Genomic DNA, 26144 nt, shown 5'->3' with positions numbered 1-26144 from the left:
CCAGCAGAAGCTGCACACCCCTCCATGTGGCCTGCTGGGGCACAGCGACTCTGGGCAGAAATACCAGCCCTGTCTCAGTCCTGCACGTCTGAGGCCCAAGGCTGCACAAAAATAAAGCCCAACCCAAACTGAACCAAAACCAACAAAACTTACTTTGCCTTATTATTTTTTTCACAAAAGCACAATGTTTTACTGTGGAAAATTTGGAAACCATAGATAAGCAAAGAGAATGAATAAAAATCACCTATAGTTTTAATACCAAGAGAAAACACTGCTAATGTGCTGGCATAAGCAACTTAAGGTTTTTTGTTTTTGTTTTCTTTTAGTTTACAGATATGCATAATTTTTACTAAACTTTTACAAAAATGGAATCAAGCAGTAAGTATTTTTTGAAGCCTGCTTTTCTACTGTGCTTTAACCATGTCCTATGTTGGAAAGTATTGGGGATCTTGGCTACACCACACCCGGCTGGCTGTACCCGTCTTCCAGATACCCCCCCCACCACTCTCGGCCTGCTGTGGCCTGCAGGCTCTGGTGCGCCAGTGGCCCTCGGGGTGGTCTCCCCGGCCCTTCCCCGGGCTGCATGGCAGGCTGCCCCAGGAGCTTCCCAGCTGTCCCCTGGCCAACTATTCCCTACTTTCCCTTCCCACCATGCTTGGTTCCTGGTCCTGCCATTTGCCCAACTTCATTTGCAGGCTTCTGGATATCTGGCTTGTCTTACCTCCCCTTCTAGTGGCTTCTTTGTTAATGCCAGTGACTGCATGTCCTTCCTGTGACCAGGCCCCACACCTCAGGGACAGCTGGGACACCTCAGCTCCCTCCTATCCTACCCCTGTGCTCCCCCTGCGCCCCCACCACGCCCCTGGCTGGCCTGCCCATCCTCCCTTTGCTTTCTCTCTTCCCCCCATCTCCTACTGCAGCTCTCCTGGCTCCTGTCATAAGGCTCTTACTTGGTTCTCTGCTCCTGTTCCTCCTCCATGTGGCTGCCGTGGTTTGGTCCCAACACAGATCAGACCTGACTGTAGCTCTGCATCCTGTCCATCCATCTCAGAGGCCTGTGATGGCAGGAATGGTGGTGTCGGGGGGCAGTGGCCGTGCTCAAGTTAACCTGGAGTGTTTAGCCAGCTATAGTGTAGATGGGCCCAGACTGACCCTGGTTGCCTCAAAAATCAGCATAGCCTGTCCATGCCTAACGGGATGCCTATTTGTTCAAGAAAGAGGTAGAGACAAGGGTCTTTAATATCTTGTTCAAACCCAGTAAAAACAAGTATTACCCCTAAAAGTGTGTGCAGACATTATTCTTCTCTATTATTCTTCTGATCATGGCATGACTTTTTTTTTCCTGAATAGAGTTGTAATATATGAGCACTGAAAAAAATTTCAAGTATAGAAATATATACTCTGGGAAGAGTTCCTCACAGGCCTACTGTCCACAATCACAGTTAATGGTTTCAAGGCCCTTTCTGTCACCCAAATGGGATCATTTATACTTAATGTCCAGTAACTTGCCTTTTTCATCTGCTCTGCATTGTGGTCTTGTCAGTATGTATAGAGCCACTTGATCCTTCTTAATGGCTTTTTCATATTCCATCCTATGGAGAGATTGTAATCGAAGAAAATAGATGTTGAACTACCAAGTTCATTAGAGCAGACGGCTGTCTCCCTCCTCTCAAAGCTGATCTTGTCCTTCTCCTACCCGGGGAGCTGGAGGGCAGGGCCTGGGCTGCCTTTTGTCTCCAAAGGGCCTCAGGCTGAGCTGGCTCGAGGTGAGCCAGCCTCCACCGCTCCTCTACCCAGCTCCCAGGGCTGTCCAGAAGCCCACCCCATACCCTCGACTGCGCCCGAGTGCTTCTCCACCTATCTCCTACAGAGATGCTGGGAGGCGGGCGGGAGCCCTGACACCGAGGCGGATGGGCTGAGAAAGTGGTCAAGGGCTTGGAGGCTTGATTTGGGGGTGGGGGTGGGGGGGTCAAGAGTACTCACTCAGTTAGCATTTAGTAAGTGTTTATGGAGTGCCTATCTTTCACCAGCCATGGGGATAAATCAGTGAACAGGATATATGCACGCCTCTGCCCTGGAGGGGCTCACAGGCCAGAAAAGGGAAGAGGCCTCTAAAGACAGGGGTACTTGTCCAGGACTGACAGCCTCCGAGCAGCATGGCGGTAACTGTGGTGGAGCCTAGGTTTGCAGGGTGGCAGCGGGTTTGTGTTCAAGTGGCAGTGTGATGGTCCAGCAGTTCAGTCTGGGAGCTGGAATGCCTGTCCTTAACGTGGGTGCTGCTCAGGGCACAGGATCGGTGACCCCCTCCACTTGAGAAGGCTGCAGGGCACACCTCAGCACCTCAGCGGTGAGCAGGGGCAGAGCCGCGCTGGCACTCCCACATGAGCTGGGGGTGTGTGCTGCAGGTTTCTGGAGAGCCCTGGCAGCTGGGCTAGGAAGGAGTCAGGAGAGCAGACAGGGAACTGCTCATTGAGGTGAGATGCGCTGCAATCCCTCTGATCACCTCCCTTGGGGGAAGAGAGGTTGGATGACAAAAGGGGAGGGAGGACAAAGAGGGCTGTCCTTCAAACTGGCCTAGCCTATGTGCACTGCCATCCCTGTCAGCATCTGCAGGCTTCTGTGGCACTTCACCTCTTAAAAAGAAAAGATGTAGGCGGGGTCCCAAATCCGGTGCCTGCAGGCAGGTTGCATTCCTGACCCGGCTGCCCAGTGTCCTTGAAGACAGAGCAGGCAGGCACCCCACTCAGCGCTGGCAAGCAGCTCTGCATGGACCGACTGCCCCTTTCTGCAGACCCAACAGAACACAGCCACTGTGAGCACTTTTCACTGTTAGCAACCAGAAGTGGGAGCCAGGGAATCATTTATGGATATTGGTTGGGAAATAAGAGCTAAATAATACTGACATTTTGCCACTACCAATTATTTGTCAAAGTAAAAGGACTTTTAAGGACCCTCGTCAGGCCTGGGGCTGCTCTCACATACCTGAATTGGGGAGCATCAAGAACAGGCAATATGTACTGAACATCTGAGCATTTGCTCACTGACAGTCTATTTTAAAAACCTGACAATAGAAAATGCATGTTTACTATTTGTATAGTAATTAGTACATACCTTAATTGTTCTGCGATACCACCACAGGAATATCCCAGCTAGCAGTTTTAAATGTACTCAGGCATACAAAGGCCATTTAAGATTTTTCTATCCAAGAACTCAGCAAGAGGATTCAATGATCTTGATGAAGCAACTTTTTGGCTGCTCTTTACAGAGAATAAATCAGCTAAGCCAGGTTTTCGACAAATGCTGTGCAGCTGGAACTTCAGTCCAGTGATCTGCAGTCTGAGCACATTCTGATCACACATGCCTCGGGGATGACCTCTTAAGCTCTTGTCACAAACTATCACTGTCAGACTGGGTTAGCATGTTCTAGAGATTTTTCTATCCAAAAAGAACTGTTACGACCCTAGACACTTCACTCAAGTCATATTTTCTTGAGCTATGTTGGTCGAAGCTTCCCATTCTTACTAGACCTTACTCTTTCTCATCAAGTTTTTACCCATGTTTTCATTTGTAGCGACTTATCTACACATTGTCTTTGAAGGTATGGACTTCCAGTGAATTTCCAGGCAGTGCTTCTCCAGCCTCATAAGAAGTCATCCACCAAACGTTTAAGAGAGGTTCTCAACTCTGTCTTCAGACACCTGGATGAAGTGGCAGCAGCAAGCATACTGGATGTAAGTACAGGATCCAGAAGCAGTGTGTTTCTACACTGAGGTCAGCCTCCCCACATGGGACTTTCCAAAAACGGCACTTGCCAGACTGTTATGCAAATCTGCATTTCACAAATGTCAGAGTATGACAAGGAAGGGACTGTGTGCTAGTGTGTGCACTGTGCAGGAAATAAAGTCACAGCCTAGACAGCTTCCTCAAAAATATGAAGACAAAATAGGAAATTAACTTATGCACTCAGAACATACTATGTCTTCTTTTGTAGGCATCCGTGGAGATCCCTGGATTACAACTCAACAACCAAGACTATTTTCCTTATGTCTACTTCCACATTGACCTTAGTCTTCTTGACTAGAAAGAAGCTGGCTCCTGCAGAGGCTTTTCATTAGCCTGAGAACAGTTTTAAGTGTCCTACAGAATTCAGACTTTTACAGAAATTGCTCACAAGTCAGTTACAGTTGTATTTATTTTTTTTTAAGTTACAATAAAGAAATGTTCAGTCCTTTTCTCTCTCCGGTTATATTCTAACAATTCAAAACTTCAATTCTCTGAATGTTTTATATAGATGGTGACTGCCTATGAATTGGTAATCTACTACTGTATGTCTTAATGGGCAGTTTTGTGAGGCTAAGGAATAACATTAAAACGTTGAGCAGACTGTATAACCAGCTATGTCCCCTAGTAAGTCACTGGTGGTGGCCCAAAGACAAAATACTGGGCATGAAGTGCAGTTCTCAATGACAACCCGCCATTTTCCATTCTTCTCTATCAACTTGCTTTACGTTGCACTTACAGAAGGAACCTGGCTCAGGACACGTGTATAATCTGTGTTGTGGCAGGGATCCGGATGGTGTCATTGAAGTCGCAGGTCTTTAGGGAGGAAAGACATCAGTCATCCCTTCATAGTACTAACTTACTGGCTAAACATCTGACTCTGAATTTGTGAGGTGGACACTAATTTTGTACCTTTACTGACATTGTCCAAAATATTTTATTCTTTAATGGAAAAAGGCCATTAATATTCAAACAAAAGGATCACATTAAAAAACTTATACATTAAGAAACAGCCTCCAAGAACATTCAAGCAGCAGTCAGAGGAAGGGGAAAAAAGGTTTCAATAGCTCATCAGTTTTCTTCAAAATATTACTTGACAGACAACCCAATTCCTTGGCTACAATTCATAGAATTTTCCACTGTTTTCTTGAGATGCAAAAGTTCACTGTTGCAGTGATTTCAAATGACCGATCAAGTGCTACTTCTTGGTGAGAAAGGCCACTGGTAGATTCATCTGATTGTAAAGAATGTTCCTTCACTGCTGGGAAAATCTGCTCCCAAGAAAAGAAAACAGAGGTCCATGCGGAGCCTCTCAGAGCTCATCCTTCTCAAGGTCGTCCAGCTCCACGTCGCTGAGGTCGATGTCATCTTCCATGGGAAGCTGTGGAACACAAAACCGCGTGAGGCCGGCAGAGCGGGGCGACCTGAGGAGTCCTACAGACTCCCGATGACAGAGCCTGCTTCTCCCCAGTTCACTCCTGCTTTCAGCTTTGCCAATTATTATATACACGGAAAAGCCAAGAGCTTAAATGAAACATGATTTTAACTTACCACTTACCTCTTTAAAACTCAGAGCTATTTAACTTGTCCTTTAGAGGAAGGCAGGGCTGAAGCATAAAGGAACAAATGCTAATTTCGAAGCTGTGATTTTGCATTTCTCTGAGACAGTAAATGAATTCCAGGTTAAATGTTTCCTTTAGGGGCAATGCTTAGGAAAGGAATCTCATTACTGGAATTTACCTTGGTTGTCTGTCAATGACAATGACATGTAGCACTTTTAATAGGGAAGATGGGAAGCAGGTCTTGAGACAAAGAACCTTCCTAAGGCCACAAGGGCATCATATTTTTGGTATTATGCCAAGGTTTAGGTCTGATGGGAACGACTTGGTTTACAAGTAGCAGAGGTGCACAGCAGGGACCAGGAAAGCAGAAAGAGCTGGACAAGCACCTGACAGCACAGCCTCGGTCTGCAACTCACCTCGCCATCCTTGCCGTCCCAGGGCTCCGTGGTGCTGATGGGAGGGAAAGCCCCACCTCCTACAGGTGCTGTAGATCCACGCCCGAAAGAAAGCTCCCTTGGGGGAAAAGGACCAAAACAAGCACATACTTTTACAATATGGACCGCTGATGCTGATAAAGAAAGAATGTTTTAACGTAATGACCCGATGACTTGCTTACAATTTATGTAGAGGCACCTCTCACCTCTTGCTCCTGAAAAATACCTCATGAACAATATCTTTTCAATCAGGGACAATAATATAACTAGGCATGAAATTCCTGAGGCCTCAGCATCCAATAAAGCCAGTTACTACCAATAATTAAAAAAAAGAGCAAATGTATTTCGCTAAATATGACTTATGTAAAAACTATCAAAGCTGCTCTAGAACATGGGCAAAGCTAACACAACACTGACACTTGATTAATAAAACTCTAGGCTAACTTAAGGCCCCAGAAAGGCTTTTGAAAAGACAGTATTTTAAAACTAAAATGCAACTCCTTCTCTCAGATTTGTAACGGCAGGAGGGGGATTAAACCAGCTCGGACACTAGAAGCCCTCTCAAGACCGAGAGTGGGGAGGGCAGTTCTCTCCCAACTCAAACTTTAAGTCACAGAAGAATTATACACGAAACCATGTTAGGTCTTGACTTCGGCAGGTAATGATAAAAAGCTTTTCACTGGAAAGATGCAGAGAACATCACCAGACTGTGAGCAAACCTTTAAAAGGAGCCTGCAAGTATCCTCTGGTGAAGGGTGCTTGGAATAGGGGTAAAAGAGGAAAACAAAACAAAATAGGATGGCAAATTTCCTGTAATGTGTTTGACCGGTTAGTTAGTTGGGAAATCTGGGTAATTTTATCCACAGCACCTTTGCATTTTTTACAATGTGTATCAGTGGTTCCTAAATGGGGGCAATTCAGTCCCTCCACCCCAGGGACATCTGGCAATAGCTGGAGACATTTTTGATTGTCACAGCTGTGTGTGTGTGGGTGCTCCCTGCATCTGGGGTAGAAGCCAGGAGTACTAAGCGTCTTGTAATGCGCAGGACAAAGAACTCTCTGACCCAAATGTCAAGAGTGCCCAGATGAGAAACTGGAGGTACAAATACCAGTTATATTCAGAAAACAGGGTGATATAAATATACTTTACCACCATTCACTGAGCAGCTGAGGACAGAATGTTGACTATCATACCAACATATGGGCAGAATACAGAGGTATTATTGCTAGTTTCCTCTTTAGAATCAGCAGCAAGAAAAATACAAACACTAATGGAAAGATGCCAAACTTTAAGTAGGAACAAAATTCTAAGGGAACTGTAGGTGCCTTCAGGGCAGAGTTCAATTGTTTTTTTTTTTTTAAGGCTTCTAATAGCTCATTTCTGCTCCTCCCCTTTGCTTTTTCTTTGTAGGGCTAAATGCTAACAGTCATCTTTTAATTAAAGGAGCCCTGAGAACAGGCCGCTGCTTAAACAAACCAAACAGCATGAACCTATAAAAAATTCAAGTCCTTCTTCCTTTGTTTGCATAATGCACAATTACATACTTATATTTTCTGGCTGCTGCTCAAGAGGAACACAACATGGTATTTTTTCAAGGACAAATACAGAAATCACTAATGTCTCAGGTTGACTGTAGTTTTCAATTGGTGCCACTCCACTTATAAATTATTTTGGTTTCATCATTACTAACAAACTTAAGATGGGTTGCTGGACAAATGGCGCATTTACACTGATGGTAGGTTTGTCATTGGTGTTCCAGTAAAGAGCCGGGCTGCGTGGGCACGTCTGTGGCTTGAGGTACCTGTGCTGGTGCCTCTTGCCACTGACGGGCAGGCGCATACACCAGCCTCAAGCTCAGGCAGCATCCTCACTGCTGATGTCCTCTGAGTGCGGCCAGTCTTCTCAGAAAACAAGATTCCACGTAGGTAGGAACAAGTATGCCGTCACGTATGTTGTTTCCTTCCTATTCATTACTGCGTATTTTTTCTCCACTGGTAACCAGGTGGGTTCTGAGGTTTTCTGTTACCTCCAAGATGCAACATGTGAGAACCAGTGGCCTGTATGTTCTCGAGCACAAAATAACTGTCTCAAGTTTACATCATGCAATTGTTCCCTCTATTTTTTCCATGAAGCATTTACCTATGCCTCTGTACTTAAAGAACTAGAAAAGGAAAACTGGCTGAAAATAAATGTGAATAAAATTAAAGCTGGGGTTAGAACCTGTAATTTCCAGTAAGTGAGTCCAAAGACTCATCTCATACGTTTCCTACAGTTTTTGACATTGGAATTAGCTGTTGAAAAGGATGAAGTATATCTGATAAGTAGTCTTCCTGTGCATGTAATGTGTCAATGAGCACACCTTGGAGGAAACACACAGGGGCCGTGCCTCTGATTAAGTCGGGTGTAGGAGGAACTGACTAGCAGGGTAGGACAGAGAGCTCCGTAAGCTGGGTTTTCAATCTGAGGATCAGGGTTGTTTGTACACTGTTGGAGTCACTGAAGTAAATACATGCATCTTTCAAATAACTACACTCCAGGGTGGGGACGGATGAGACATGCTGCTTCTAACCCATGAGACCTCACTGAGGACGGCAAGGCGGCCTGAGAACAGGGGAGAAGTGTCTATCATTCAGGAGGCAGAATACGTCCACAGACAACAACAAAGCACAGGAGGACAACTTAAAAGCTCTAGTTTATAAGCAACTAGTTCCCCAGAATGTCAAATGCAAGATGATTCCATTTATTGCCTGGTCTATAGAAATTTATTTTGAAACACAAAACAACAACAGAACCAAAGAGAAATAACAAAAACAACTCAAGAAAGCAAGAAATTACCTGAGAAACTCATTAATGCCCTGCTCACTGAAAGATCCTTTCAGAAGAGCAAATTTCATTTTGCGTGCATTAATGGCTGCCATGGCTGGGTACCCAAACCCGCCAATCCCCAAAGCGTTCTCCAGGTCAGACTGGGCTCCAGCTTCTGTCCACAGCCACCTAGGAAAGCAGAATGGTTTTCAGGGTAAAGATCCCTTTCAAGTTAAGTTAGAATCTACTAGTGGATCTCAAGTAAAGAAAAAAAGATGGTACTTCAAATATTTCATGGAATGGGTGGAGAAATTTTAAAAATAATGTATTCTAGATATGCTTGTAAGTAATGACAATTCTTCTGTTATATTACCAAAACTCTAACCCCGGAAGTCCACAAAATGGATTAATCTATAAAGGTTTTCTCCCGGTCCCCCAAATACTGTCCACTAAACCTAATGAATTTTCTCTGTATTTGTTACCTGCAATTCTACCAGTATCATCTGGGTTATTATGCGTGCTCCTGAGAAGTGTACTAACTTCTTTAAAAATGTTATGGGTATATCATATTCGATACATAGAAAAATGCTCAAATTTCTTTACTCAATTTCTACAAAGGTGAATAAAGCACTCAGAACGCAGCCTTCTGTAGGCACACATAAGTCTTTGCTGAACGGGAGGAGGATGTGCAAGGTCACTGTGAGAGTGACAGCAACTGATCCTGAGGATGAGAAAGAAAACGATAAAGTGGGAAGGAGACCGAGATGCACGGTGTTTTAAAAAATTGCCCAGACTAGCCCTTACTCAGAAGTGGGCAAAAAAACCACCTCTGTATTTCTTTATCTAGCCTCAAAGCTGTACTAGAATTCAGCTATGTCACTAGTTAAGTTTTGGCTGCTTTTGACCCCAACCACCCTTTAAAATGATAGCTGAGAAAAATGTATGCCATGGTATGTCTTATAAATAAGAAAGCTGCATTACTTCTTTTCTTCCTTGATGATAATTATTTTTATATCTTAAACATGCTAACGTGAAACAGGAACATATCCTACAGAAAACGGGGAAGCAGACACTTTGAAGCAGCACTACACTCCCCTATCTAATGACACCGAGACTGCGCGCTTAGTAACTTACCCCCACATTTTCTTTTTGTATTTGTCTGCCAACTTCAGAAGAACTTCCAAGTAAGAATTTCTGCCTGTAGCTCCTGATTTAAACAGACAAAATTTCTTAAAGGTAATAATAAAGGAATCTGTAACATTAATCCACTTAGAAAGTGTTCACAAAGCAGACAGCACAGAACAATCATGGACAGTGGATGAGTCTCACGGGTGAGTCTCCGCCCATCGTACCAGTATCAAGAATATGGGGCAGCACAGCCACAACACAGAGCTGATGTTCCTCACATGTCTTCTTGGCAATGTCTTCATTGATGATCTGTGGGACCCAGAACACAAGGGATAGTTGGACGGCCACTGACACAAAACCCAAAGGTTAAGCTTGAAAACAAAGACTTAGCATCATCACTTTCATTAAAGAGCAAAGCAATCCAAGAAATAGGTAAGACTTCTCCCACCAGAGAAATGCTCTGTAACAGATTTCTGTTAGTTATTCCTAAGCCACATGCTCTGGTGGTAGCGAGGCATTTGCACATTTACATGGTCTCTGAAATCATAACACCTGTGCATAGCCTGTCTCTCACACCTGTCTCTCATTTAGCTACATAGACATTTACACATATTAGGAATTTGAGGCTTTCTGTGCCTCAGTTTCTTCATATGTAAAATAGAGATAAAACAGTACTTCCAAGTGTTCACATGAGAAAAATATAGGTAGAAGCAAGAACTGCCTGTTACACGAAGAGGCATGCAATAAACATTAGCTATCCTTGAGAGGCAGGAAAGAGCAATAGGGTCCATTCTATTTTTCAGACACTTCAGCACTCTTCTGCTCAGAGAGCAATTATTTTTGTATTAAAAGTTATGAAAAACAGCAATTTCTCAAACAGGTTTTCCCCATTTGAAAGTACAAAAACATTTTGACAAAAGCATTTTAAAGGAGAAGGGAAGAGCTCATTTGTAAAGGCAAAAAGAATGTTACTACTGCTTAAAATCACCCAGGATCAGACTGGAACAGGGCTCCTTATCATATGAATAACTGAGGTGGTTTACCTCAAGCAGCTCAGGAGGGGGAGCACTGTCAGAAAACAGATCGAGGGCCCGTGAAACGATGTCTGATCTTGTCCGCCCCCCATCATAATCCACTGGAGACTCGCCTTTCTGAAATATCTTGATTGTAGGAAATCCCCTAATCTATTAAAAAATAAAAAAGATCAGAGTATAAAATCAAATCACCACTTAAAAAGAAATAATCATTATGGTTTCTAAAATGACTTTATAATAATGTAACAGAAATACTCCCAGCCTGTATCAGTGCCTAACAGATGACACCCAGAGTGTCTGTTAATCAAAGGGCTCTGATGGTCTGCCAGGCCAAGCCAAGTCTCCTTCAAACCCTGAATATATACTTAATACAGAATCTGCTCTAGAATAAACAAACTTCAAAAGCTGTATGAACCCGTAAGAGCTTCGGCAAGCTGAAGGCGCCCCTAAAATGCACAGAAGTGAGATACTAGGTAACAAAAATAAACCCCGAGTCAAGACTTAACTGTTTTCAGCTCTGACAGTAAATAACTCTTTCTTCATGACTAAATGGCTAAACATCTATCTCCCCTTGTGCCTCACAGGGAGGCCTGGAGTATTGGATGAAGCAAAAGTCGAGAATACTGTGTATTTCTCATGGAGAAACTGGCCCTGTCAATGTGCTCACCCCGTATCGGCTGGCCAGAGCCTGGTTAACTGTAGCATCCACGGCTGCGAGCTTCACTTTTCCTTTTGTTTGCTCTTTCACCTCTGTAGCCGCAGCGGCCCACTCTGGCTCTAGGCTATAGAAAAATATTTGTACTATTAGAAGTTGCATTTTCAGTCGCAGCACAAATACTTTTAACTGATGTGTGCATTTCTCCCCAGTCCAGCTAAATCACACTTGGAAAATGTTTGGTGTGTAGCTTTACGAACGATCTGAGCTATCCTTCACATTCACTTCCTTTTCACACCCTGTCCCACCTCCCACACTTGGATGCTAGCTCCCAGTTAGTCTTTGAAAAAATGACAGGAAAGAAACTCGGCACTAATGCCAGTGTTTTAACATTCATTTAGTCAGAGGTTTTCTGGAGGAGATCTTGATGAGTATCTATTATCTGGTTCAGCTTCTTCAAAGTGAGCTAGATGAACACAGCTGACCCCTGGACATGGGTTTGAACTGTGTGAGTCCACTTAGACGTGGATTTTTTTCAGTGAACATACTGGAAAATTTTTTTTGGATTGTGACAGTTTGAAAAAACGTTTCCTTTTCTCCAGCTTACTTTATTGTAAGAATACAGCATATAATATAACATATGAAATATGTGTTGATTCTCTATTTATGTTACTCGTGTTCCAGTCAACATCAGGCTATCAGTAGTTAAGTTACTGGGGAATCAAATTATACACAGATATTCGACTACATGGGGTGGGAAGTTGGTGGCCCTAGCCCGGCGTTTTTCAAGGGTTAGCTGTATATTCTAACCACTCTGACTTAAAAAAGCACTTGGTAAAAAGCTCTTACTTTTTGCAGTGTCCACACCAAGGAGCATAAAATTCAACCATCCAAACATCTTCACTGTCAAGGACATTCTTATCAAAGGTGTCGTCTGTCAGCTCAATCACATCTTTCTTGCTTGAACTTTCACTTCTACCCTGTCATTTGTGAATTAAACATTAAACTACAACTTGGACAAAAAGAACACTATTACTAGTCTAAACACACACACACACACACACACACACACACACATAAAACAATAACGCTTCTATATCTTAATTAAGTTTCGAGGTTTTCTTTCAAGGGAAACTATTTCACTCAACTGGGGACATTCACATTTTTTTACTTGGGAAACAGTATTTACTTTCAAATCATTACCAGTACATTAGTACCACATATAACATACATCTGAACTCTACCCTGCTTTTTTTTATTAAGAGAAACCTCAACGCGGCTCAAAGAACCACCTTAGTAACACTATTCTGAGAGACTCAAGCATGGCTGCTGGTTCAGCCCAGGATGTTAAACATAACCTACAGCTACTGCCTTTTCATAGAGAAAGTGCCTACTGCTCAAGAAAGTTAAAAATAACATTTAATCCTTTTCTTTTTTCAGAGAACTTGTTTTACCACTAAACCCAAGCAGCCACGAGCACTGCCATACCGTGCCCGCTGCCTGGGCCAAAAGCCAGGGAGCCGGGGCAAGACAGCTGAGCTCCCTCCCTGTCTAAGTCTGAAGTAAGAGGCAGAGCGTGAGATCCCTGGTAAACTCTGGTTCTGCATAGAGCAGCCAGCTTTACTGGTCTCCTAAGAGAGTGAAGGGTCATGTATCTGTATTTGTTGGTAAGAATTTAACACCTTTCCCAAGAGCATAAGTACATCATGGTTCAACTTCATATTTCCTACAAGGACATCGAAAGTACCAAGGCATAGGTCAGGAACTCCGTTCTCTTCTTCCCTATCCATTTCTGAAGAATTTTCCAGGGGTTTCAGGCTGATTGCCACATATAGAGGCCAAGAGGTGGTCCACATGTCACTGTGCGCCCAGTTCGCCTGGCTTCTCTCACTCTCTCCACTGTGGAACTCCAGAGCGCCATGGGGTCCCAGGGCCCAGCTCCCTTGGCCTGGAGCACCCTTCTCCCTCCGCAGTCTGAATTCTTCTATTTCAGCCCTGGGCCAAAGAACCTATTTTGGGGCCTGGTTCTTGGACTGCAGCTGTGGTAAGATGCCTTAGGACTGACTGGTGGTTTTTGGGTATTTTTTTAAAGTCACTATGTTGTACATCTGAAATACTGATGATTCTAAGGAAGCCAAATGAGCTGGGTGACTGACTCCCTGTCATAATCCATCCTCTACAAGGAGTCACAAAGGCACACTACAAGCTGACACTACACAGACTCACTTGTTTTCCAGAGCTAGATCCACCAGCCCTTCCCCCAAGGCGATCCTTCACGAGCTGGCGCAGAGCACTAAGAGCAGCGTCTACGATGGCTTCAGCCGTTCTGCCACCTACAGGAAGACAAGGGACAATCAAATGAACAGGCAGTGGCGGGCTGTGTGCTACCTGACACTCTCTGAAGACCTGCACCTTTACACATTCATCAGCTTCATCTGATGTGCAAACAGACCAACACACATGTATTTAAGAGCTAATTTCTCCCCTGAATGCACTTTGCACTGGACTTTACACTTTGCAAATCCTCTTCTTCAGTTTTTATGCTATTAGTGTGAACAAGAACACCCTGTTCACCTATAAATACCACCTAGTAATGAGAATAATTCACTATTGTTTACTGAATGTATAACATGCTCACAAATGAGTAAGAAGCTATTATCTAGTTAAGAAAGCAGGGAAATTTCTAAATACAAAGTACTAAAATGAGGAAAACAGATGAAACTGTTTCTAAGCTATAATGGACAGAAAGGCTGGAAAAAGTGGGGTATGACATGCCTGAAGCTAAGGAAATGAAAGGCAATACAGGCCGATCTTTCCCACCCTGCCTAAAGCGCTGTCACACCGGGCTTTTTTAGGTTCTGTAGCTGAAGTAGCTAATACAGCAAGTAACAAACTCTGTACTAAAACTCAGTGACAATAGCCTTTGGAAGTTTACCAAAACCCGGATGCTCAAGAAAAAGCCAGGGGACTTACTGACTCAGAAATACAGGGGTAATACAGGTCATGAGTTCAGAGTTCAAAGACAAAACTCTAATAATAAAATCTCTTTAGAAAGTTTCATTCTTCTTTAAAATAATAAAACAGTTTCTTAATCAAGCTGCCCAGGAATAGATAAAACCTTCTGAGAACACTTCACACCTGACATTAGAAAACAAATACAGTAAGCCACACTAAGAGCGTGTTGAGATCATGTTGTAGGGCATCCCTGGGCAAGACTTCCAAGAGTGTCCCTGAACAGAAGGGCAGGACCTCAGCATAAAACAGCTTTTGCTCCTGATCTACAGCAGACATCTCATCTCCTGACCAGCGCCTCTTCCACCACTGTTCACCTGGAAACACACCAAATCAAGGAATATACTAAGAAAAGAGGGACAGTTTTCTTACTGTAAACCAAGAGCCGGTAAGTTTGTATTGTAAAGAGCCAGAGTTATTATTTCCAGCTTTGCAGGCTGGTGTCTTGCAGCACTCTATTCTGCTATTTTAGTATGAAAGCAGCCATAGACGGTACGTAAATGACATGTGTGGCTGTGTTGTCGCAAACTATTTTCAAAAACAGACAGCTTACTTTCAATCTACTTGCACAAATGAGAATTCCAACCAGGGGAACAGAGTAGTTGGGAAAAGTCCTTACCCTGATAATCTTCCGGTTTGTTTTTGTTAGGCCCAAAAATCTTAATGGTAGGAAATCCCTGAACACCATATTGACCTCCTAGCGACTGATGTTTATCGGCATCAACTGCACCAACTTTCACAACATCCTGTGGAAATGATTAACAAAAACAGACAACATAAAAACTGGTGTACTCTTCCTTTGCTTCCTACATGATTCCAGCACCAGAACAAGGATTCTGGACTTCGACATGCGTATTAACTTCTACTGTACCATAAACCCACTGGCGTACTTATTTAAACATACACAGGTGAATGAGATCATCTTAGAAACTTACTTTTAAAGCAGCTGCTGCTTTCTTCCATTCTGGTGCTAACCTTTGGCAGTGGCCACACCTTTTAGGGGATGAAAACATAAATAAGACAACAGTTAAAGTGTTCGTTTCCCAATTCAAAATCCCACCAATGGTTGACTGAGTGACACACATGGGTGGGGGCTTACAGGGCTTATGAGCACTAGCAAAACAGTGACCTGAAGGCACAAACTATTTATGACTTTACTACAATTCTCTTTTGTATCATAATAAAAAAAGCCTCCAAATTACTGCTCAATTAAATTATATTTAAAGAATTTAAGCAAACTCTATCATTTGTTAACTCTATCCCTGAGCAGCTACTACAGCATTTATCTGGTCAAGTGTGCCTCAACGTGTGGTCTGAGTTGTAAGACAAGGCAAAATGCAGATTCCTGGGCTCCATGAACTCAGAGCTTCTAGAGAAAGGGTTCAAGAATCTGTATTTTAATAATTTCTACCAGTGATTCTTAAACCTATTAAGATTTAATATTCCCTGATACAGCCCAACCTTTTCATTTTATAGACAAGGCATCTGTACTAGAGCCGAGGTCCCAAGTGCCTCAATCTCTGTTCTTTGGCTCCCACAGCAGCTTGTGGGGTTAAAAATGTACACATACTCCCACTCTTACTAGTAAACCTACTAGCTGAAAAGCAACCTATACAACAAGGTAGTGGTGAAACGGCCAGAGGGAGAGAGAGCAAGAGACACACACACACACTGAGGGGTAAGAACACAAAGAACCACCACCTTGATCTTTCAGGTAATAGTGTTTGAAGAGTTACTATGAATGTAACAAACAAAGTGCTTTAGGAAATTGTATCAACACAGACCTGTTACATTTACACCATTCATTGAGGTTGCAGGCAGCTATAATATTTACTTTCACTGCTGCATAATATCCATTGTGGGAAGATACTAAAGCTAGTTTATCCATAGGTAGTTTTGTTTTGTTGTGTTTTAAATGAGGTAGATTCTCTCTTAATTAGGTTTCTAAGGACCTGATGTGAACAAATGCCACATGCCTGGACTATGATGGGCACTCTTCAGGAAGGATTTCGCTTAACAGCACAACCACCCCGAAGGTGGGCCTTGTTATTTCCATTTTACAGATGGTAAGACAGAAGCTGAGAAGTTAAGAAACCTATCACACAGTTGTCTAGTGACACAGCTGTCTGACAAGTCTGAGTCCAGATCCCACATTCTTAATCACTGTGCAATATCACCCTCCATAAAGGCCTAAAGTTAATCCAGTATTTTAAAAGTCACAATCTTTCAGGGAAATGTCCTGAAATGCTGCCCTCCATACTTAAACACACATAGCACTCGCTCTAACCCCCAAGTTCTTCACATGGGATGCATAGACCCCCAAAGCATTGGTGGATAAAAATTTAGGGTCTCCATGTACTTTGATGGGGAAAAACCCCTCTATTTTCACGAATCTGTAACTGAAATTTAGGAGTTCTTTAAATTACGAACATGAAGAACATACCATGGTTAGTACTTGAAACTTTGTCACAAACAAAAATCAGAGCTATTTTCCAATTACCACTGTAGTTGTTGCAGGTATCTTTAAATATCGCTTATGTTCATCACTATTTCAGAATCATGGTAGCCAGGTGTTAGATCTGCTGCTGGACCTTGGAATTTACTGCCCCAGTAAGGGAGTACTACATAACCATATCAAGATGTATTTTAATATTATCTCAATATTTTAGGTATCCTTTGTGGGCCTGTATAAATTATTTTATTCATGTAAAGTCTTTATTCTAAGAAGGAATTCAAAGCCTTCCCTAAGCTGCTAAAGCCCAAGTCCAAGCCCCAAAAGATGTCAAGAGCCCCTGCTCTAACTAGACTTCCTTTTACCCAGAACATGGACAGCAAAATTCTGCCAGCATGCCAGTAATAATTAACTACCAGATCCAGATCCTGCCTTCTCAATTATGCTGTCCAGTTAGAGTTTGGGAATGGAGTATATTCTCTTATATAGTAGCTTTGAAAAACAAGGTAAATTGCTCATGCCATAAGTGATTAAAAAAGAAAAATTCAAACTTGTAAAAACTGCATACAAGGGCATTCAACAATATAACAGACTGTACAATTACTATTGGCACATTTACTAATATGAGTGAACTAACCCACAGAGAATTCTCATTTGATTTTAACAAAAATCAAGTAGGAACTTTAAAAAAAATAATAAAGGCATTGAAATGAACAGTATTCACAGGTGGCAACATGACCTTTTAATGAAGAGGGCTGTACCTTAGTTGGCTATACTGAACAGTAAGTGTAATAGTCCATGAGGACTGGTACTGAGTTTCCAAAACTGTTTCATTGTCTTCTAGAGAAAAAATTAAAGCGATGAAGGAAAACCCTTCATCAGGCATACCCTAAAACATGGCCACTCAGGTAAGAATTAGCAAGACTTTCATTTACTACTCTGCTATGAGCTTACAAGGCACAACTCATACCTAAACGCACCACTCCGCACCGTGGGGCGCCACACAGTTCACCTGCATAGACACACAGGTGGCTGGTGCTCAGGCCTCTCCCAGAGTACCTGGGCTGCTAGATCACAGCAGGGACGGTCTCGAGCACATTCTGCACTGTTGCCCGTCATCTGTCTCTACACATATATTCGTTGGGTTTTTGCTTTGTCTGCATTATAAATAGTGCAATACTGTATTTTGAGTATATATAATTGTGCACCATTAATTTCAATGGTAATTACATCTTCACTCTACAAGGATTTTTTCCAGCAGTGAATGTAATAAATAAGCAAGAGAAGAATTTTTAAATGAAATGAGGTGTTCCAGTCACATATTCCTGGAAGCAGCCTTCTTCAAGAAGGGAAGGGAGTCAGTCACTGGTTCTTCTGCCCTTTCCTTTGACCAACAGTCTTTCTGCAGAGTATCAGTTTTCCTTACATCAACAACACTTACCTCATCATCAACATGTATCTTAAGGTTACCAGGGTCTTTTTTTTCCTTCTTTCTTGCCACACTTAACTATTTCAACCATTTTTTTTTAAATTGACTCAATCTCCATGGGCTCCACTTTGTGGAGTCTCCCATTTCCCATTCTTCTTTTAAACAAGCAGTACACTAGGTAAATCAGCTGAATAAAATCACATTTTTACATACTATTTCCCCTCATTTTATAAACCACCATAAACAATCAGCAACTACTTGATAATACTTACCATGGAGCATAGAATTCTACAAGCCACAAATTATCACTTTGAATCACTTCTCGGTTGAAATTTGATGGAGTTAATTCGATTACATCATCACCAGAGGAATACAGAGCATTTGCTTCTAGAAAGAAGGTACAGCTCAGCAGACCTGAAATAGCAACAAAAAGCACACCGTTAAAGGCAGGGTTCGGGCTTGGATGAGAGACCTGGGCAGCCACGGTCTTTTCTCACAACTGATCAAGGTCCCTCACATCGGGTGGCCTGGGTCAGCTCCCTCCTGGCCCCTGTGCCCAAGCTCCAGCCCCTGGAATTTCACTCCCACTGGTCCAGCATCAAATAGGCAACAGAGAGAATCCACACTCTCACCTCTTGAGCTACACTGGAAACAGACTTAAGTACTATTCTTAGTGCTTTTTACATTTTAACACCTTCATTCTTTACAACCACCTTATGAGGCAGCATTATTTATTGCTGTTTTATGGGCAAGGACACTGAATTTTGGGGAGCTACATCACATCTAGCTCTGTGACCTTCAGCAATCCATACAGTATTTATTTCTTGTTATTCAGCTACAACATTACCACACTATCTCTATTAAAATGTTTCTGAAGGCAAAAGTAACTACTTGTCTCTCCTACTAGACTGGGATTCTCTCAAGGGCAATGATTGTTTTTATAAATATTTTTATTTCTACTAACACTATCCATGGTGCATGATCAGTCACTCAGTGTTGCTGGATGAGCGTAGAAAAAATCTTAATGTAAACAATGTTATAAAGGGAAAAGAGTCTATTGTATTTATTTTTATTAAGGTATCACTGATATACAATCTAATGAAGGTTTCACAAGAAAAACAATGTGGTTACTACATTCACCCTTGTTATCGAGTCCCCCCGCTACCCCATCGCAGTCACTGTCCATCAGTGTAGTAAGATGCCACAGAGTCCCTACTTGTCTTCTCTGTGCTACACTGTCTTCCCCGTGACCCCCCCACACCATGTGCACCAATCATGATACCCTTCAATCCCCTTCTCCCTCCCTCCCCACCAGCCCTCCCTCACCCCTCCCCTTTGGTAACTGAGTCTATTGTATTTTTAACAGCATCGTTTTAGCCACACACTGCGGACCAAGTGTATTTCTGTTGGCTCCTCTAGCAGTTTATAACAATTATATAGAAAAACAAATTCTGAACTGACTTACGAATATTTTAAGAACAAGTTTTTTGAATAGGTTAATTCCATCAAAATTTCAAAAACTTCTTTTTAAACAAGTATTTTTTTTCTTATGCTTCCTAATTGCACTATCCAATACCTCCAGAACAATGCGATAAATAATGGAATGTTCTTGACATTAACAGGAATATATTCCCATTTGCTGGCTTTTGGATTCAAACATAAACTTTATGATTGAAAGAAATTTCTATTACTTTCTTTTCAGCATCTGTGGAGACAATCATATAATTTCTTTTAATCTGCTGATGATGCTATCAATTGAGAGACTGACCTGTCTTCTAAGGCAGTGTGTGTACATATGCCACCTCAGTCACATTTTCACATGCTTACTTTGTAAATAAGAGTTTGAAAGATTTCAAAGGAACTTTTTCGAGTAACTGAATGGTAAATTTCTTCTGGAAGGAGTGTACACCAGCGTTAACTGTTCCATTACTAAGTTCTCCATGTTTACATAGCACTTTCAATTTTCAAATCACTTTCAAATACATTAGATGACTTGATTTTTCACAGCAATACAAACTAGAGAGCAGGAATCCGTCCTATTTTGTAAATAAGGAAAGGCTCATCTATGACCATAAATTTAACTGGCAGAGCAGCCGACTTCTTTTTTCAAGCTTCTCCCATTAAGCCACGTTGCCTTTTTACTGCTCCAGACAAACGGTTCAGTACACCATGGGCATGAATAAACAATTATTTGTTCAAGAATATTACATTTGAATTACAGACATGGCTAATATTGTAGGAACTTAGGAATTAAAGTGGACTTTACTAAGGGTGATGTGAACCCACCAAAGGGTTATCCTGCAAGGGGTATGATCAGATGTGCTTCCTCAAGAGTACTCTGGCTGCAGTGTGGACAGTGGCCGAGGGAACTAGAGAGTGGTGTCACCTAAGCCAAGGTTTAGGTGGACCAGCAAACAGCAACAAATGCTACTAGGAGGTCAAGAAGGAAAGGCTGTAAACTAACTGTTGGATTTGATGGCAAATATGTCATGAGGGCGCCTGACCGTGGTGTGGAGTTGAGAAAACAGGCAGTAGCCAGTCTGAAAAAGACTGGAAAAGGGAATGAGTTGGTGAGACAACAGAGATAGCTCTTTAAACAAGTTCATTATAAAAAGCAAGAGATTGCAAATGAATAAAATTACATTTTTACATACTATTTCCCCTCATTTTATAAAGCACCATAAACAATCAGCAACTACTTGATAATACCACGGAGCATGGAATTCTACAAGCCATTCTTATAGAGGGAAGGTTTCTTTTTAAAGATGGGAGTAATGTGAGCATGAATGTAGTATGTGGAACGGGACAAGCTGAAGAGGAGGGGGTAATGGAACGAAATGCCTGTAATCGGGAGGCGGGGGACCCAGAGTCAGTGAGGGGCAGCCTATGACAGAATGACCTCATTTCTTTCAAGACATGGGAAAGAGTGAATCTGGATGGAGGTCAGGCCAACCAAAGTGGGGCTCCCTAGATAACTGTGCCATCCAATATGGCAGCCACTAGCCACAAGGGACTATCCCAAAACAAGATGTGCTGAAGGTATAAAAAGCATACTGAATTTTGAAAACTTGGTAGAAAAAATAAGTAAACTATCTCATAAACATTTCAAATATTGATACACATTGAAATGATAGTTTAGCTATGTTAGCTAAATAAAACTAATTTCACTTGTTTCCTTTCGCCTTTTTAAAATGTGACTACTAGAAAATTTTAAATTACATACAAGTTTGTGTTGTATTTCTAATTGGTTGATGTTGCTCAATCATCTTTTCATTGCTGTGGAAAAGGTGAAGCAGAGTTTTACATACTTAACAAGTACATAAAAAACCTAAGCAGAGACAGTCCTAATTTTGAGTAAGCTTAAAAATCAGACAGGTCCTGGAAAATCCTGCATGGGTATCTACTATTTTTAAAGTTTATCCTTTTTTGTAAAGTCAACAAATTGATACATGTTCAATACAACTGAGCTCACTGTGAAATTTTCAAAATGGAAAAGAAAAATCACAGCCTAGATCAGCTATTAATATTTTGGTGAATATTCTGACATCTCTATGCAATACAGGTTTAAAACTTTTATTTATACACATATGATCTCACTACACATCCTTTCTGTAAGCTTCTGTCACTCAAAATAAGTTATAGACATTTTCTGCAAAAGTAATTATGGATTACTTACCACCCCTTACATAACCATCCTTAATGGCTATGGCAGGTTGCCAATTCACTACTGAATCTGTTACCAATTTTTTCACTATTAACAGGCCAATGCTAAAAATTCCCCCTCAAATGTATATGATTATTTCCCCCTCAAGTTATATGATTACTTCCTTAAAAGAAAATCTTACAAGGGAGGTTGGGAGTATGGCTAACATACTTACATATCTGTCCAATTACCTTCCAGAAACTGACATCTTTCTTATCTAACACTTACATGGCATCTTGTTCCAGGCATTGTTCTAAACACTTAAAATATATTAACTCATGTAATAACTCTTACTTGGCACTTGTCATCATGCCCATTTTTATACCAGGAAAGGGTAACCTGCCCAAGGTAACCTGTCTAGAAAGACACAGAACGTGGTTTTGGAATTCAAATTTTCAACCAAAGGGCTGGAGAATGGTGTGATCTTAAGGAGGGTCTTTAGGTAGACTGTGGCGGGGCAATCAGGTGCTTTTCCTTCTCTTTTTGCCACTCAGGGCCAGTAATAAAGAATGTATGCTCCTTCACTGTTTAGGCAGGCTGCAGTCACCCAAGGGACGGACCATGTTAACTCAGGAATGTGCTGCCCCTCCATACAAAGACGGTCGTGACTACTGACACTCCGTATAAATGGACTTGAGCTGTGTTTTCCTCTAGTAATGGCACTGGACTTCTATTTGTTTTTAAATTTTGCCTTGTTCTCCTAAGGGCCTCCCCTCCTTACAAATGGCTAGCCAACAGAAATGTCCTCATAAGGGTTTGAGATGTAAGTTCCTTAAGAGGCAATTTGACTTAGCAGGGTTAGAAGGAAATCTAACACAATACTTAGAAAAGCAGATTAAAAGATGTACAAATTCCAACAGCATAAAAGTAGCCAGTAACAAACACTAAAAACAAAAAAAAACCGAGGCCCACTTAAGATGATAAAATAAAGTAGGTCAACGTTGCCCAATCATGTTTCTAAAATTCACATCACCATTCCACTCACTGATAATGGGCACCGATGGTTAAGGGGAACATCAGAGTGTCTAGAATCTAGGCGAGCAGATGGTATTGCCATCTGTGGCTTCCTATTATTCTTTCACAGTAGTTAAGAATGTTTTATATCCACATCGGTAACATCTCCATCCCACACCTGCTAGCAAGAGTACATGACCCAGAGCAGCCATCTAGAAACCAACAGGGTTCCTAGAAAGACTGACTACATTTATTAAAGTAACGAATTAATGGAATCAGACTCTTTCAGAGCCTAGTCTGAATCCACGTGCGGGAAACTAGAGACCGAAATCTTTTTCCCTCATCTATTCCCTACAGTAAGGAGCACAGCAAATATTTTATCTTTTAACTCTTTAGACATACGTGGTCTCACTAATCCTAAGAAAAGCTCTATGGAGTGCCGGCTCAGAGTCGGCAAGTAACCTGCTCCAGCCACCCAGCAAGCAAATGCGGGGGAAGGAGGGTTGGGGCTCAAACCCGGCGGGCTGGTCCGGAGTGTTCAGGTACCGCCGGTTGGGCGACTGGGATGGGCCCAAGGAGAGCCCAGAGAAGGGACAGGCTCCTCAACCTCGCTCTCTGTAAACCTTAAACACACCTTTACCTACTTCTGAAGGTCTGGGTTCAATTTTGTTTTTAAAAGTTCAATCACACTTAAAGTACTTTTGCCTCGTAAGGCCCGCCTTTGGAAGGCTCTGTTCCCTTTCTAAGGCAACTACCTGGTTCCACTTTAGGCCTGGGTTTTGATTAGTTCCGGTTTTCCTAGAAACAGGGATACCAGAAAACTGGTAGTGAAGACAAGATGCTGTGTGAAGACCCCGTGACTCTACCGAACGCACTCGAGTCTGAGAACAGGCTCAGAACAAGGCCCCCACTTCTGGGTCGCCCCCAAAACGCAACCTCCGCCAGGGATCAAACCATAGATGGCCTCAGTGGTTCAAACGGAGCTCCCAGCCTGCGTACTCGCTCCCCCGCACATGCCGCCCTCCACGGGGAGCTCGGCGGCCGGCCCTCGGACCCGGGCTCGGGGCTGCCGGGAGACCAGAGCGCCGGCGTTGAGGCACAGCCTCATGCCGCCCGCCCCGCGCGGCGCTCCCCGGGGTGGGCTGCGGAAGCCCCTGCCAAGGGCGCCCTCACCTCTCCGAGTCCCTCGGGGCCGCACCTCCACCCGAGGGCCCGCGCGGCGGGCTCCGGCCAAGAGCTGCCTCCGCTCCCCGCAGCACTCCCTCCGGTCCCAGGCTGTCCCCCCCCCGCCCCGGAATACCCCCACTGCGTCCCCAGTGAGGGCCGGGCCCGGGATCCCCAAGCCAGGCGCGGGCTGGCCAAGGCCACGTGCCCACCCTCTCCCGGCCACCGCCCGCCGGGGGGGTTCCGGGCTTCTCGGGCTGTGCCCGGCACGAGCACTCCCGCGCTTACCCAGCACCAGACGAGCCATGCCGAGCGCCAGGGCCGCCGCGCACTCCCGCCGCCACCGCTTCAGCGCCGCCGCTTTAGCACCGCCGCGCCGCGCCCCCGCCGCCCCAAGTCCGGCCCTCTGCCCCCGAGGCTGGCGCCCGGCTGCGCCGCGGAGGCGGGCCGGAAGGCGCTCTCCAAGCCGTGGCCGCAGCTCATTGGTCTCAGCAGACCTCGCTCATTGGTACAGCCAATGAGAGGCGGCCGGGTAGAGGTTACCGGTTTGGTTTTTTTTTTTTTAACAGGGGCGGGGCGAGTAACGGAAGGAGGGACTTGCCAGGGGCGGGGCTAACCCTCCTCTCTTTTCCCAGTGGCCCTCAAATTCCCAGCCCAAGCTGGTGTCTTGGTATCTCTTCTGCCAGAGTCCAGTGTTTGGTTTTTCTAATCTGTCCGGTCCTCATTCCCTCTCCCCCCAGTCCTTCCCCCTAACGTCCCCTTTCTAGCCCTCATCCCTTGCCTCCCGCCTCCCCCTCACTCCGCACCCCTTACTTTCTGTCCTCAGGAAGGATAACTTTCTTTGGGCTCTCAGTGCGTCTTTGACCTTATTAAAATACATTAATTTTTCTTGTGCCCAGACAGGTGTTCAGTCATACAACACTTGCTAAACACATATGGTATATAATACAATTCAACAAATATTTATTTTGTTGAGTTACTTTAAAAGTTCCCTGTCTAGAGCACAGGACTGTGCAAAGCCTCTAACAGACAGAACCCCTTTCAATGTAGAACCCTATAGGGCTTAAGTTTCAGGGCTCCTCACAGGGTTTCCTTCCTCACCCTAGCAATGCATTCATGTGGTCATGTGTTTTGTAAAATTTGCAAAAGTAAAGGATTTTAAGCATAACAGGCTAAGACTACTGTGTCTTCCCAATCTGATTTCCCCCCCATGTTTGGAGTGGATATAAACATCTTGTTTCTGTATTAGTAATGTACTAGTAACGGTTTATTTCTCTGTAGTGCTCAATACATAAAACAGCTCTAATTCTGGCCAAAGCATTTATGGGCACAGTGGGTCCAGGAGTGACCGATGGTGGGGCTTCCCAGAGGAAGTGGCACTAGAGCTGAGTTGGGAAGCTTTGCCAGGCAAACAGAGGAGACAGTCATTCCAGGCACAGAGGGCAGAGGCAGGGAGGAAGGCTCAGCAGGGTGAACTGAGACCATGAAGAGAAAGCTGGCAGCAAATGCCGGATTATGGGGTGTTGCTTCAGGGTTGTGTGACATGGTGAGACATTCAGATTATATGCAGGCTGGGCCCCCTAGATCCCTGATATTTGATTCTCTATCATCTCTTTGGGTTCATTGATGTTGTTGTAGAATCTAGGATTTGGTGTGTAAAGGTAATCAGTGGTGGCCTCAGAAACAAACAACCCTACAATATCGGTGGCTTATTCGTAATGGTTTGTCTCTTGCTCTCACTGGGGAGTGGCCCTCCACATGGTGACCCTGGGATGCCAGCTCCTTCCATCTCACAATGCCACCCGTTTCTAGAATATGCACTCCTAACATGGGACATATCGCCCCTAGAAGGGCAAAATTGGTCCCTGGAGGGGCAAAGGGTGAAAAAATCTTGGCCATTACAGGGACCACAGTACATAAATGGATACACAATACTGTGTTTTTCAAATTTCATGGGAGAAAGGAAAGTAGGGAAGGAAATGTCTAAAAGTGATAATTTCAAAAAAGGCCAAGAAATACTTTTTTGGAACA

At 43.4% G+C, this 26144-nt stretch overlaps 2 protein-coding genes across 17 annotated transcripts in view; one reads left to right on the top strand and one right to left on the bottom strand.

The window, feature by feature from the left end:
• Nucleotides 1-4230, top strand: part of ATP6V1C2 (ATPase H+ transporting V1 subunit C2) — a 48503-nt gene extending 44273 nt beyond the window's left edge. For 10 of the 16 annotated variants that reach the window (XM_036881674.2, XM_036881680.2, XM_036881673.2 and 7 more), the window contains 2 exons: nucleotides 3599-3731; nucleotides 3992-4230. In XM_036881674.2, the coding sequence (XP_036737569.1) occupies nucleotides 3599-3731; nucleotides 3992-4081 (223 nt within the window). In that variant the 3' untranslated portion in view covers nucleotides 4082-4230. Of the gene's footprint in view, nucleotides 1-7; nucleotides 265-326; nucleotides 379-920; nucleotides 1834-3598; nucleotides 3732-3991 lie in introns of those variants that run through there. The other 6 variants (XR_008995949.1, XR_005024006.2, XM_036881677.2 and 3 more) reach the window with 5 other exon arrangements.
• PDIA6 (protein disulfide isomerase family A member 6) lies at nucleotides 4175-24556 on the bottom strand. Its single transcript, XM_036881669.2, has 13 exons — nucleotides 24402-24556; nucleotides 18565-18706; nucleotides 15347-15404; nucleotides 15031-15157; nucleotides 13626-13732; nucleotides 12249-12379; nucleotides 11412-11526; nucleotides 10754-10894; nucleotides 9935-10019; nucleotides 9717-9789; nucleotides 8613-8771; nucleotides 5759-5855; nucleotides 4175-5161 (listed from the first exon to the last, which is right to left on the bottom strand). The coding sequence occupies exons 1-13, from the start codon at nucleotides 24418-24420 to the stop codon at nucleotides 5093-5095; spliced, it is 1323 nt and encodes a 440-aa protein (XP_036737564.2). The 5' UTR covers nucleotides 24421-24556; the 3' UTR covers nucleotides 4175-5092.
• Between the last annotated feature and the right edge of the window lie 1588 nt (nucleotides 24557-26144).

This window comes from Manis pentadactyla, chromosome 2 (assembly GCF_030020395.1).
Source record: "Manis pentadactyla isolate mManPen7 chromosome 2, mManPen7.hap1, whole genome shotgun sequence".
In the NCBI taxonomy this organism is placed as follows: domain Eukaryota; kingdom Metazoa; phylum Chordata; class Mammalia; order Pholidota; family Manidae; genus Manis; species Manis pentadactyla.
This window is presented reverse-complemented; position numbering and strand designations above follow the sequence as displayed.

Bases quoted from the DNA above. Each gene is read 5' to 3' on its own strand.
- PDIA6 (XM_036881669.2), bottom strand. The intron at 15,405-18,564 runs GTAAGTATTATC...ATCCCCTAAAAG, and splicing joins GTAGAATTCTATGCTCCATG to GTGTGGCCACTGCCAAAGGT. The intron at 11,527-12,248 runs GTAAGAGCTTTT...ATTTTTCTATAG, and splicing joins TGGTGTGGACACTGCAAAAA to CCTAGAGCCAGAGTGGGCCG.